General features: G+C 46.9%; 1 protein-coding gene across 3 annotated transcripts in view; it reads right to left on the reverse strand.

Annotated features, from left to right (window-relative positions):
* Positions 1 to 3,129: 3,129 nt before the first annotated feature.
* The window catches only part of ITPR2 (inositol 1,4,5-trisphosphate receptor type 2), a 243,975-nt gene continuing 234,898 nt past the window's right edge, over positions 3,130 to 12,206 (reverse strand). For all 3 annotated transcript variants that reach the window (XM_071551613.1, XM_071551611.1, XM_071551614.1), the window contains 2 exons: positions 7,152 to 7,313; positions 3,130 to 5,939 (listed from right to left, as the gene is read on the reverse strand). In XM_071551613.1, coding sequence (XP_071407714.1) covers positions 5,853 to 5,939; positions 7,152 to 7,313 — 249 coding nt within the window. In that variant the 3' untranslated portion in view covers positions 3,130 to 5,852. The remainder of the gene's footprint in view (positions 5,940 to 7,151; positions 7,314 to 12,206) is intronic.

Below are 12,206 nucleotides of genomic sequence, written 5' to 3' on the forward strand. Positions count from 1 at the left end.
CTTCTGAAAAGACATCCAAGATTGACAAAGATGTAGACAGCCAACTTCTGGTAACACTAACTCTCTGAAATAACTCAAAAATTAAAGCTTTTAGCAAATCCCACTTGTAAAATCATCATCTCCATCAACACTTTCTTGTACCCTTGTGCTTTCCCTTGAACTTTCCTTACCTCCTTCCCTTTTCCTGCACAATAACTTGTATCTGTAACATAATCTGTGTCTAGGTAGATGATACCCTATCAGCATCCACATCCCAGCTGAGGATCCCAGGGACCAAGGCAGACATTTACATTTGCATGGGAAAAGCACAGGGAGCAAACTCTCCTCTCTTGACTCCTCTTTTTCAGCAGCAAAGTCCTGCCACAGGCAGAGAAATCTGCATTTCACATGGGATGGCATCGCTCACCCCAGCTTTGCTTGTTTAGGGCCACAGCCAACCCGCCCGTATTCCTGCAAGTCAGTGCTCCCAAATACCCTCAGACTGGGCTGTGTGTGCGCAAACCACACAGGGACACGTAACACAAACACCCTCAGCTCCTAAAGCAGGAATATGAAGCGTTTGGGAGGGGGTTTGGGGGCTTTATCAAATTAGGGTGAACCCCCGTGCCAGTTAATGCTGCCGTTCCAGCTCCCTGGTGGGCCACAAATGGGCTGGAACCAACCTCAGTGCCAGCAAAAAAAATAATAATTGAAAAAAAAAACCAAACAAACTCTGAGCCAGCTTCTGTCATCCAGCACCAGCTCAGGACTGAAAATGGATTTTTTCAAACCCTATTCCAAAGTTGCCCTGTGCTCTGCTGAACATAACTCTGGGTCCCTACAAATGGTGCCTGAGTTCAGAACAGTTCCTGGGAAATGCTGGCAAAGAGCGAGCAAGCGAATATACCCTTTGGTACAGGAGCAAGTGCTCCCAGGAGATGATTGTGAAATCCAGGTTGGCATGCCCCAGTTGAAGGGCCACTACAAGAAATGGTGACAACGTGCCAGACCATGGTTTTCGTGGGAGCTTTATTGGGAACAAAGCCCATAGAGCTCATTGGAGACTTGGGGGGGCAGAAGGGAGTATTTCATACAGGGAATTGGAGCCTGTAACTGGATCCCCACAGGGCTCTTGCCATTCAGATGGAATTGCAGGGTTTTGAACAGGAGGGTGACAAAGCAATGGCTTGGCTGAGCCCACAGCCTGGCACATGGGCATGGGTTGCCTTGGCAAAGGCGACATGGCTGCTCCCAAGGGGGTGAGGATTGTGCAGTAATTTCCCACCAGAAGGGCTGTAAGAAAATCCTCCTGCTTGTAGCAAGTCAGGTATTGGATGGTTATGATCTGCAACATTTAAACAGAGTTATGGTGGGGGTTGGTCTCTTCTCCCAGGCACTCAGCAATAGGACAAGGGGGCACGGGCTCAAGCTCTGCCAGGGGAAATTGAAGTTGGAGAGCAGAAAAAACTTCTTTGCAGAGAGAGTGCTCAGGCATTGGAATGGGCTGCCCAGAGAGGGGGTGGATTCCCCATCTCTGGAGGTTTTAAAACTGAGCTTGGCCGTGGCACTGAGTGCCATGATCTGGTAAAGGGACTGGAGTTGGCCCAAGGGTTGGACTTGATGATCTTGGAGGTCTTTTCCAACCCAATCCATTCTATGATTCTGTGATGAAGTCATAAGGATGAGAAACTGCCACTTTGACCACACTTCTACATAATTAGCTCATTGATTTGGCTTCTCAGTTGGTTCTGGACGTGCCCAGGTCTGAGTTGCAGCAGGTGAAGGTGGAGACATGGAGATGTGTGTCATGCAGTAAGAAATCTACTGCACAAAATAAAAAAAAAGAATTAAGTGTTGGCTGTTTGCAGCAAGAGAAACGCATCGAAATAGAGTTATAAAGGCTATTTGTCTTGTAGCTTTCTGCATTTCAGACTAAACCAGTGCAGCATATAACTAGGCAAGTGTGAGCTGGTGATAGCAATACACTGCTGCACATTTCAAATCCCTGCAGCTCTAAGTTCTTTAGAGTAATTGTGAGTTATTTTGTGCAAATATGGGGTGTTCAGCATGGGCACTGTGGGCATCCCGGGACAGCAGCGAGCTTAGCAGCCTTCAATCTGTTTGCTCCCCTCAAAAATAAACTTGGCCACCCTCCCCCTAAAACAAGCAAGCCCTTTCCAAAGGAAACATCCTCATCCCCAGATGCTTCGGTCCCAGCAGTGGCAATGGAGGAGCCGAATTCCCTCGCAGGCCACACCGTGAGCCTGCTGACGTCTGCACAGACAGCGCCCAGGGAGATGTCTCCTCCCTGAAATGCCTCTGGAATGAAAATGGACCTTTGGGGAAAACATTTTGAAAAACCTTGGCATTAGGTTCTCAGGCCTGCATGCAAAACTGCTCCCAGCTTAATGCTGGTTCGAGGGCTTTTTGCTTTTAATTATGACTCATCTCAGGTTGAAAGCTCACTGCATGAAACCCCATTTTCTCTTGGGATATCCTTTTTGCAGGACCATCTAATTAACCTGGTAGCAAACCATCTCCTTTCTATTTAACCCTAAACTCATACTAGAGAATAGAAAAGAAAGTTGATTCTACTCAAAGCCACAGCAAGTGCACAGGAGAAACAGCACGCTCTATTTAATAGGATTTTTCTTATTAATTAATTAGCAGCCTTTTCCTCATTAAGAAGAGGCCTCATTCACATCCTCATAAATACTGACTTTTTCTAATAAATGCAGCTGGGAAAAAAACTAAAAAGCACTTGTAGTTCACCTGCCACAGGTTTCTTTTTTTCCCAAGACCACAGATTTCCTCAGCCTGAGTTGTCTCAGTTGAGAGAGACAGTGATTTTAGGCTGTTTGTCTTCCCCAAGCCTTTCACCCAAAAGAGAGGGGAAAGCCCTCAGCCTTTCTCTCAACTCAAAAGAGTTACACTGAAAACATGAAAAAAAGAAGTGCAAAAAATGCCAATCCAACCCAACATTCTGAATAGAACAATTTGTGCCTGAAATAAAATAAATCCTTACTTTCATTGCTGGGTTGGTTCCCCCTTCCAATAGCACCAGCCTGGGCTTCCCAGCACTCTCCAAGTCAGAATACACATTTCCCCCCCGCTTCAGCACCAAAAATAAGGGAGACAGACATGTATAAAATGACACACTTTATTAAAAGTTACATTCAGCAGCAATGGACATTATTTACTTTAGTAGATTTTAACTGTCAAGGAGCTTATAATTATAAATCCCTCTAAGGCATTAAAAGCTCTTGGATGTTTTGAGTTCTTTGCAATCATTTCATATAAATAGGTAAGGTAAATGATGCTTGCCTAAGAAGAGGATACCCCAGCTGCATTAAACAAAGATATACATATAAATATATGTATGAAACAACAGGTTTTGTTATAAACTCATTGATGGGGATATTTCACAATCTTTAAGCAGACTCCTAAGTTCCCACATGTGAGGGCACAGATTGCTCACAAGGTTGAGAGCAGGGCAGGGCTTAAGTTTTGATAGAAATATATTTACAACCTGTGCAAGTAGCATCCCCCACTATTACTGCTAACAGAGGTCTCTCTTGGAACAACCAGGAAGGCACCATGGCAAAGGCAAACCAACACCTGTTAGCTCCCTGTTTGTGATGCTGTAGCTCTCCCTCCTGAGGAGCAGTGTTTGGGCTCTCGACATGGTTTGAGGTGAGACAGAGAGAGCCCCAGCAGCTCCCAGCTCAGGGCACAAATGCACCAAGTCTCAAGTGTCCCCAACAGCAGAAACCTCCCTTGATGTGCAGCTGTTTTTTCTGAGTGTAAACAAGAAAAGTGCCAACCAATTCCAGTATTAGCCAACGGCCCACCCCCCTCAATAAATAATGATAATTTCATTTATCTCATAATTGAACTGTGCTTTGTGCCTCTAATAACCACACGTGTGAGGAAGAGGAAATTGCTGTTGCAACAGAAGCTGTGACAAGATCTGGTGAACTGCAGGAATTAATTTGAATTAATACAGCTGCAGGGGCTGAGTCTCTACTAACTTAGTGCTGAGTTTATGTTTGTGGGCAGCTCCTCTGGTGCTGTGATGTACCACAGGTCCAGTCAGAGGCAAGAAGGGGTTTCTCTTATCCCAGTGTGTGGCTGATGGAAACTCCCAGAATTAGTTCACTGTGAGTGCCTGGGTGCTAAGCACTAACTGGTGCACGGATCCCCATCCTCACTGACTGGCAAAGAACAGAAAAGCAGCTGTCTTCAATATTTTAGGAATGAATCTTGGAGTATTCTTGCTGTGTATGAGGCCTTGATGCTACTGCTTCAGCCCCTTCCTTCCTTTTTCTCTGTCTGTTGGTTTGATTGTGACTTAAATAAGAAAACAGCATTTCTCCAGGGAGAAACTGGGAATATTGGAGCCAGTAATATTTTCACCTTTGATCAAAATGGCCTTTGTAACAAAATGAAAATGTTACAGGGGAAAAACCACTTGCAAAAATAATTTGGTTTACATGGAGACTCCACGTAACAGAGGTGCATTTTCAAAGGCACCAAGACAATCTGGTAACCAAAACCCACTGAAAATGGAAGTGAACTGAGAACACAATTCCCATTTGTGCCCCAAAAATCTTCTCCTAGAAGAGAGAAGAGCCCTCTAGGGCCCTGTGGAAACCCTGTAGATTTTCTTTTAAGCCATCCCAAGAAATGCAGGATCCAGCAGAAACCTGCACAGTGACTTGGGTGCTGCTTTTTGTAGAGCAGAGAGCTGGAGCAGGAGCTCCTCTGATGTTGCCCCCCTGTCCCCCACCAGCCAGGCCAGGCCTGAAAGCCCCTGAAAGCAGAGAGGGCAAGCAAAAGCATAAGCCCATGACGTTTAGCTCAGAAGAAAGCTGGCAGAATACAGCACTTATTTACTCAAGTCAACTCTCACTGAAAATGAGTTTATGGAAGGTAATGACACCATTGCAGCTCTGTACGGAAAGGCATGTCTAAGCTTTTTTAAAAAAATAAAATCCCATCCACGCTTCAAACTACAGGTATAATTTTTCCCCCCTTTTTTTTTTGTCCTGGATCCTCCATTGAAACTTGAATTTAAAACACAGTTTAACTCCTCCGTATGTGAAACCTCACGGCCACATTAATCGAGAACATCTGAAGCCAGGAGAAAGAAATCACTCCCAGTTATGTTGTCAGTGTTATGTGCATAACATTCCCACAGCTGTAGATCCATTGTGCTCCGTGTTATAAATAAGAAATTGCATGGTGACAGCTAAAATTCTAAAGCGTTAATGTTTCTCTTTGCAACTCTTTTTCTTTTTTTTTCATTTTTTTCTCTCCTCTCTCCAGTCTTTTGGGGTTTCTCCCCTTTCCCTCCAAGCAGAACTTACTTGAAGCAACATTATTGCTTACCCGACTGACATATTTACGGTAATTAAAAAATAGTAAATGCCAAGCACATATGACTAATGTTGCTATTTGGCAAGTGAGCCAGAGACGACCTATTGATTCTGATCCAGGCTGTCCTACTTGTGTTAATAAACATCTCTCCTGCTGCTCAGCCCCGTTATCCCGGTGCTTTGGGGAGAAAGCAGCCCTCGGGATGAGCCAAACGCTGCCCATCCTCCGTCGCAGCCGCCACCGAAGCCGTCGAGTGTCGCCGAATACAAACGAGCTCCCTTGTATCTCACACATTCTGGGTTGTGGTCCCTTTCAACCATGAAAAACAGCTACAAATTGTTCCCAGAGCTAAACCACTTAACATCTTGGCACTTGGTTGTTTTTAACTTCGCAACAATAGGCACTGTTCACTCCTCTCAATCTCGGGGTTTTTTTAATTCTACAATAAAGCAGGAATACTGATGAAAGGCTAGTCACGGCTTCTCCCCGTGGTATCAGGGTGGTGGCATGTGATGATTCACATGGGGTGTGTTTGATCCAAGAAAGCCCAGCCTCTGCTTATTCTTCCTTTGTTCTGTCATCTAAGGTGGAAAGGCAGAGAGGGACGAGTTGAGATTTTTTTTCTTTTTACTATTATTTAGCAGTCACAGAGCAAGATACATATAAGCAAAACAACAGGGAGTGGAATTCTTTTCTTCAGCATTGAAAAGTACAAGTAAGAGATGTTTTTGAAGTGGGAGATCTGTTTCCTGCAAAGTATGGCCATTTTATTCTCATTTTTACATTATTCTTATCCCCCCGTGGTCTCACAGTGTATTATTTGCACTGCTATTGTGCTGTGTAGCCCTGCAGAGGGTCAGCATTTGCACTTGGTGCTGTACAATCACAGAATTAAAAGATGGTCCCAGCCACAGAGTTTAAATGTAAGGCAGGAGAGAACAGATTCAGCCAGAGGGGGACGAACAACCCTACCAGGATGGTGTGGGTAAGCACAATAAGCAATGGCCTCAGCACATCCAGCCTAAACCTCTGTCAGCTTTTTCACAGGCAAAAAGTTTTAAGGAGGGATTTGAAGAGGGCTAATTAGATAACCGTTGATGCCACTGAAGTGCTTCCCATGAAGAAAACACAAAGATGCTTTTCTGAAACTGTAAATGAGCAAACCAGAGGTGACCAGTATCTGCAGCACAAAAAGGAGCTGGCCTTTTGATCCTGAAGGGAGAGCAAACACATCAGGTGGTTTGGGCAGGAGCGGGGTTTTAAGGGGGGCCAGCAGCTTGTGCTCCACGCTGGAGAGAAGGGGGAGCCCCAGGAGGGGCACCAAGACAAGGGTGACACAAGCCAAGCGACAGGCTGGGCAAACTGTTTTCACAACAGCACTGTTGATATTCTTAGTGGGGGAAAAAATCCAAGCGTGGGATACAGAGGGCTTTTCTGCCGGCTCCCATCAGTATGCAGCTATTTCTGCCGCTGCCGGGCTGTGCAGCACCTCCACAGGCAAAGCCCAGCATCGCTCCGGCACTTCTCCCTCTGTCCTCACACACCCAGCGGCAGCATTTCAGAGCAAATTCCCCCTCGGCTTTTCTCCTTACCTGGTCTCCGTTGTTGCTAACGGAGTACAGTTTCATTCCAAGCCCGTATCAGTATACCTAGTCAGCAAACTCACTGGAGGGACAGATAAAACCTTTCCAAAACAAAAGCCTCTTTTGTAACACTGTCCTGACTGTGAGCTGAGGAAAGGCAGCGCGTTCACCCACACGTGCTCACGTTGCTCCCCATGGCAGGGCACTAACCTGTTCCTTGAGCTCGGCGAGCTGACTGGAGAGCTGCTTCACAAGGCTCATGGTTGACTCCAGCCTCTCCTGCAGGTTCCTGATTTCGTTCTGCTCACTGTCGCCTTCATTGCTAACCAGGGACATGGCTCTCATCCGAGGGAACCAGTCCAAATTCTTCTCCTACATGGGAATTAGAAAAATGAGCCGTGTTAGTAGAGCTTTATGCAGCTGAGATTAGAGAATGAAGACTCAGGACTTCTACTCAGTGGATATCACACAGCAAGTGAACTTAAGCAGTAATTTCAGAAAGTATTTCACACAAGCATTTTAATTCTTGGTTCTCCTTATCTACAAGACAGGCACTAACTGGCAAATCTTGGTTCCCCACAGCTGCACCTGTATGGCAGTGTGGGCAGTGTTGGCACATCTATCTCTGGCTCTGGCATGCAGAAAGGCCCACTGGGTCAACTCTAGGATGAGTTCTTTGGTACACCAGCACCAGGAGAGCCTGAGTGCTCTCCATGCTTTGCTCTTAAGTGTATGCAGGGACACATTTCCCCACTGTCTCCTCAGCTTGGCTGGTCTCCATCGATTTCGGCCGTCCTTGCAGCAATGTCAGCGAGCCAACACCAGGAAAACAAGATGAGTCCTCTCCAGACCAACCTCAAGCATGCCTAATACAAGAGCAGAGGAGCCTGGATTCAGCTGCCCACAAGGGAAGATTTGGGGTCCTGGGAATGGCTTAGGCTTCAACATGCCACTCAGACTGTGTGTCTTAGGTAAATGCAAGCACAACCCCAGGGCCAAGGGTTAACCTGCTAAGGACCAAGCACCGAATGGAACAGCCCTGAATTGGGTGTTTCCCAATCCATGGACTCAGGCTATGAATTCAGTCACCCTAAAATCCCTGTAAATAGATGAGTCAGGAAGGTGCTGCGCATCTGCATGAGCCTGAACTGCCTCCACAGCTCAGGGGCACGGGTATTTGTGTGCAGAGCTTAACAGATGAAGGAGATGGAAGGGTGCAAACCTAGGAGGAGTGGCAACCACGTGGCAAGCAACCCGCTTTGCCCTGAGGCACGAGACAAAGGAAACAGGTCCTGCAGCTGCCGATGCGTTACATCAACGCACCTCTGGCCTCCACCTTGGGGGCAGTGGGAGGATGTGGTTAGGTCAGATGCACCGTGTTTTGCAATGGGCCTCTCTGTGCACTTGATAACTTGAGAAGAGAAACAGAATGAGTGGAAGTGTGTTTTTTCCAGGCGCCACACAAACAGCGCTGTATCGGGAGGAAGGAAAGGGAATTCTTTCTCAAAGTCCTCCCACAAAACTCCTGGAAGGCAATTTATGTTACTGCTTATGTTGTCCAGGTATTTCATACAGTTTTAAGTGCATCAAAATTTCTGTAGTCTTAGACTTTGCCTTTATTATTTTTCTATGAAAATACAAAAGTCAGTGATGATTCTGCACCATTTACAGCTGGGCAGCTGCACATGAGCAGGGTCCAGGCAAGCTGGGAGCGCAGGGAATATGCCAAGTGAACACGGCTTTATTGTGCCTCCAGAAAGATTTCCTTTCAGCTCTTTAGTGCTCTGCTCTGACCACCAAACCCTCCCCTCCTACAGCAACATGATTTAGAAACAACCAAGCTAAGCCTTGGTAAACATGGAAGCACTTATGCTGTTATTCATGTTTCTCCACTATTTGTGTTAGCCCACTGTCAGTCTGGATAAGACTAAGTCCAAAGCCATACGAATGTTAGCTTTTTTCCTTCTTTTTAACTCAAAACTTGTAGTGAGTTTTTGTGTGGCTGTGCAACCTCTGGTGCTGTCATTAAGCCAGCAAGATGCCCAGGGAGCAGGACGGTGCCCCTCGGCTGCAGTTGGCAGCCCAGGGCTGGCGGAACGAGGCCTCTCTCCTCGCTGCTCCCTCCTCAAGCCTCGTGATCTCATTATGACAATTTACTGTGGTTACGCATGATGCCATTTTCAATGGGTCATAACTCATTCAAATCAAAACCTGTTTTCACCAGCTCTGCTGGTGAGCTCCAGAGGAGCGCACGTGACCCTCCCTGCTGGATATCCCCGGCTGACACGCGGAGCAGGAGGCTCCTATTTCTGCTGTGTGCGTTCCTGCTTACAAGCCCAGCATTCATTTTGCACGAGTACGCTCCGATATTTATTTTACATTTATTTTGGCCAGGATCTAGCACAGCATTCATCACGTGCCCAGCGTCAAGCACAGGTGTACTCGTTTATACTAAGCTTAGTTTGTGCACAGTGACTTTCTGGATCAGTGCCTTTTTTTTTTTTTTTTTTTGCAAAATGTTTGCCAGCAAATTTATCTGCCACCACAGGCACAGAATGTTAATTCAAGGCAGCTACAGTGAACAGAGCTGCACTTGTATTTGAATGTTTCCTGGAAAGCTCTGGTATCTGCACCCATTGCAGCTCCTCTTGCTTGAAGCACCTGAAGATGCCAAACATGAGGACACAGGAGCCAGCTGAGGGACCAGGAGCCCTTTCAAGGCTCACAACAACACCAGTTTCTAAAGCCAGGCTGCAGAGGGAGAGCAATCTGAGACTCCACCATTGTGGTTCCTCTGTTTGCCAAGTACTACTGCCAGGATTGTGAAGTGCACTTTGCTGGTTTTGTTTTCCATCTGCCACTCCCTCACTCCTTCAGGACACAAGGCACAGACCAACGACTGCTTTGGAAAGATTTTTGTGGACTGAGCCCCTGCACCACACTGCAGCATCCAGAGGAACACCAAACAAATCCATGAGGATACAAGATATCCTGGCTCAGTGCCTCGCTTGAGGCATCCAGTGTCACCTCCTCTGCACAACATTACACTCCCTGGAAAGAGGGATGACCATGGGCAGGTGGAGACAGGATGGATCCCACAGCTCCTCACCCACTCCCACACGAGGCTGTGGTGGACACGGAGCAGATGTGGCTCCAGCTGGAACCACCCTGCACCACGTGCCAGCTCATCTCGGCCACCACGAGACCCAGAGTCACGGGAGCTCAGTGACAGACTCTACTCATTCACCATGGCCCAGCTGTGCCTTCCTAGAAATGCTGTGATAATCTCTTCCAGGAAAGAAACCCAGATGTGGTTTGGTTACAGACCAAGAAGATCTGGGCCTTTATTCCCCAAAATATTGCAGAGGATCAAGCAAGGACTTGGTCCAAGTTCTAAGAGAAGCTGATGGCTTTGCATGGACCAGAGACCTCATGAAAAGATGTTACTGACTCCTACAGGTTTTCTTTATAGCAGAGAGGCAACAGGTCAAACACCTGTCTGCTGGTCTCACTTGGTATTCCCAAGTGCTGTGCTGGGAGCAGGCAGGACTTCTCTTCTTGGTTTTCAACTGCAATACACATCTAATGAAATCAGTCCAGCTGAGTCAAAATTCAGTGGGAGACACATTCCAGCCTGCCAACCTGTCTTCAGGTTAAAAACACTTACCTAGCTTTCAACACAAGTTCCCTTATAGTGCACCCAGCAGGTACATTCCTTTGCTGAACTAGATGCCTTTGCCAGTCAATCTTATTTTTTCATTGCATTAGGAACTGTAGAACTTTATTAAAGGACAGCATGAAAATTAGCTCTGGCACACAGCCCTGTTTGCTGAGTCTATGCCACAAACAAACAGCAACTGATGCTGGGGACAAAAAACTTTTGATCACAAACCTGCCAGGATCCAGAAGGCGAATTGGACGAGGTTCCTCAGCTGAAAATTTTAGTGATGTGTAAGTGTTCAAGGGGGGACAGGCACTCTGTGACTGCTCAGCAATGGGAAAGCTATTTTTACTCCAAGGTAATTGCTTGCCAATTAACTGGAAGTCATTAACATGTTTGTACAACCCCAAATATTTGTTCTGGGACTTAAATGTTTATGGGCTCAGTGCAGGGTTCACCTTGACCAAATAAACCTCTTCAAGCTGTAACGCTGCAGGTGCACTTGGGGGTTCTGCAGGATGTTACCCGTCAAACCTTGGCCACTGCTCTCAGAAATCCAACTGGTTTGCCCAGGATAGTGTTCACTTAGACATTTTGAAGCCCTTCTGGAACCAAGAGGCAATTTGGAGGAGGAAGGCAGGCTGCTGGCAGGGAGCAGGGCAAACCTCTGCAAACAGCTGTCACGGGACTCAATCAACAGCCACCAGGTTAAGCGTGAGGTGACACAACCCGAGTGTTAATGAGCTCCTGGAGGACGAGGTATGTGGATGGGACGCTTTCAAACGAAGTAGCTGCCTGGACAAATAATTAATTGTTAAAATGTCCTGCAATTTTCTCTCTAAACAATACAGTATGCTGTTAGTTGTTGCTGTTACTTCATTCTTGCACAGGGCAGCAGCTGTTTGCAGCCCACCTACAGCATCGTCCAGCTCCATGCTCTTCCTGCAAGCATAGAATCATAGAACCATAGAATCATAGAATCAGCTGGGTTGGAAGAGACCTCTGAGATCATCAAGTCCAGCCCTTGATCCAACCCCACTTTAATTACTAGATCATGGCACTCAGTGCCACGACCAGTCTCATCTTAAAACCTCCAGGGATGGGGAATCCACCCCCTCTCTGGGCAGGCCATTCCAACGCCTGACCACGCTCTCTGTAAAGAATTTCCTTCTGATATCCAACCTAAACCTCCCCTGGCAGAGCTTAAGCCTGTGCCCTCTTGTTCTACTGCTGTTTGCCTGAGAGAAGAGGCCAACCACCATGTGGCTACAACATCCTTTCAGGTAGTTGTAGAGAGTGATAAGGTCTCCCCTGAGCCTCCTCTTCTCCAGGCTAAACACCCCCAGCTCCCTCAGCCTCTCCCCACAGGACTTGTGCTCCAGTCCCTTCACCAGCTTCGTTGCTCTTCTCTGGATTTGTGCCTTGCAGAATCCATATTTAAATGCACATCTGTGTCCAGGGCGCACAGTCAGCCAGACAGGAAGGCTGAAGGGACAGAAAGGAGCTGCAGCCTCCTCACCCTGCCAGTTCAGCTGGGGGAAGGACAAAAAAAAAAAGGCAGGTGGGGCTTGCCAAAAGGCTGGGAGCCAAAGAGGCTGCACACG

The sequence above is a fragment of the Pithys albifrons genome, chromosome 3 (genome assembly GCF_047495875.1).
Source record: "Pithys albifrons albifrons isolate INPA30051 chromosome 3, PitAlb_v1, whole genome shotgun sequence".
Lineage (NCBI taxonomy): Eukaryota > Metazoa > Chordata > Aves > Passeriformes > Thamnophilidae > Pithys > Pithys albifrons.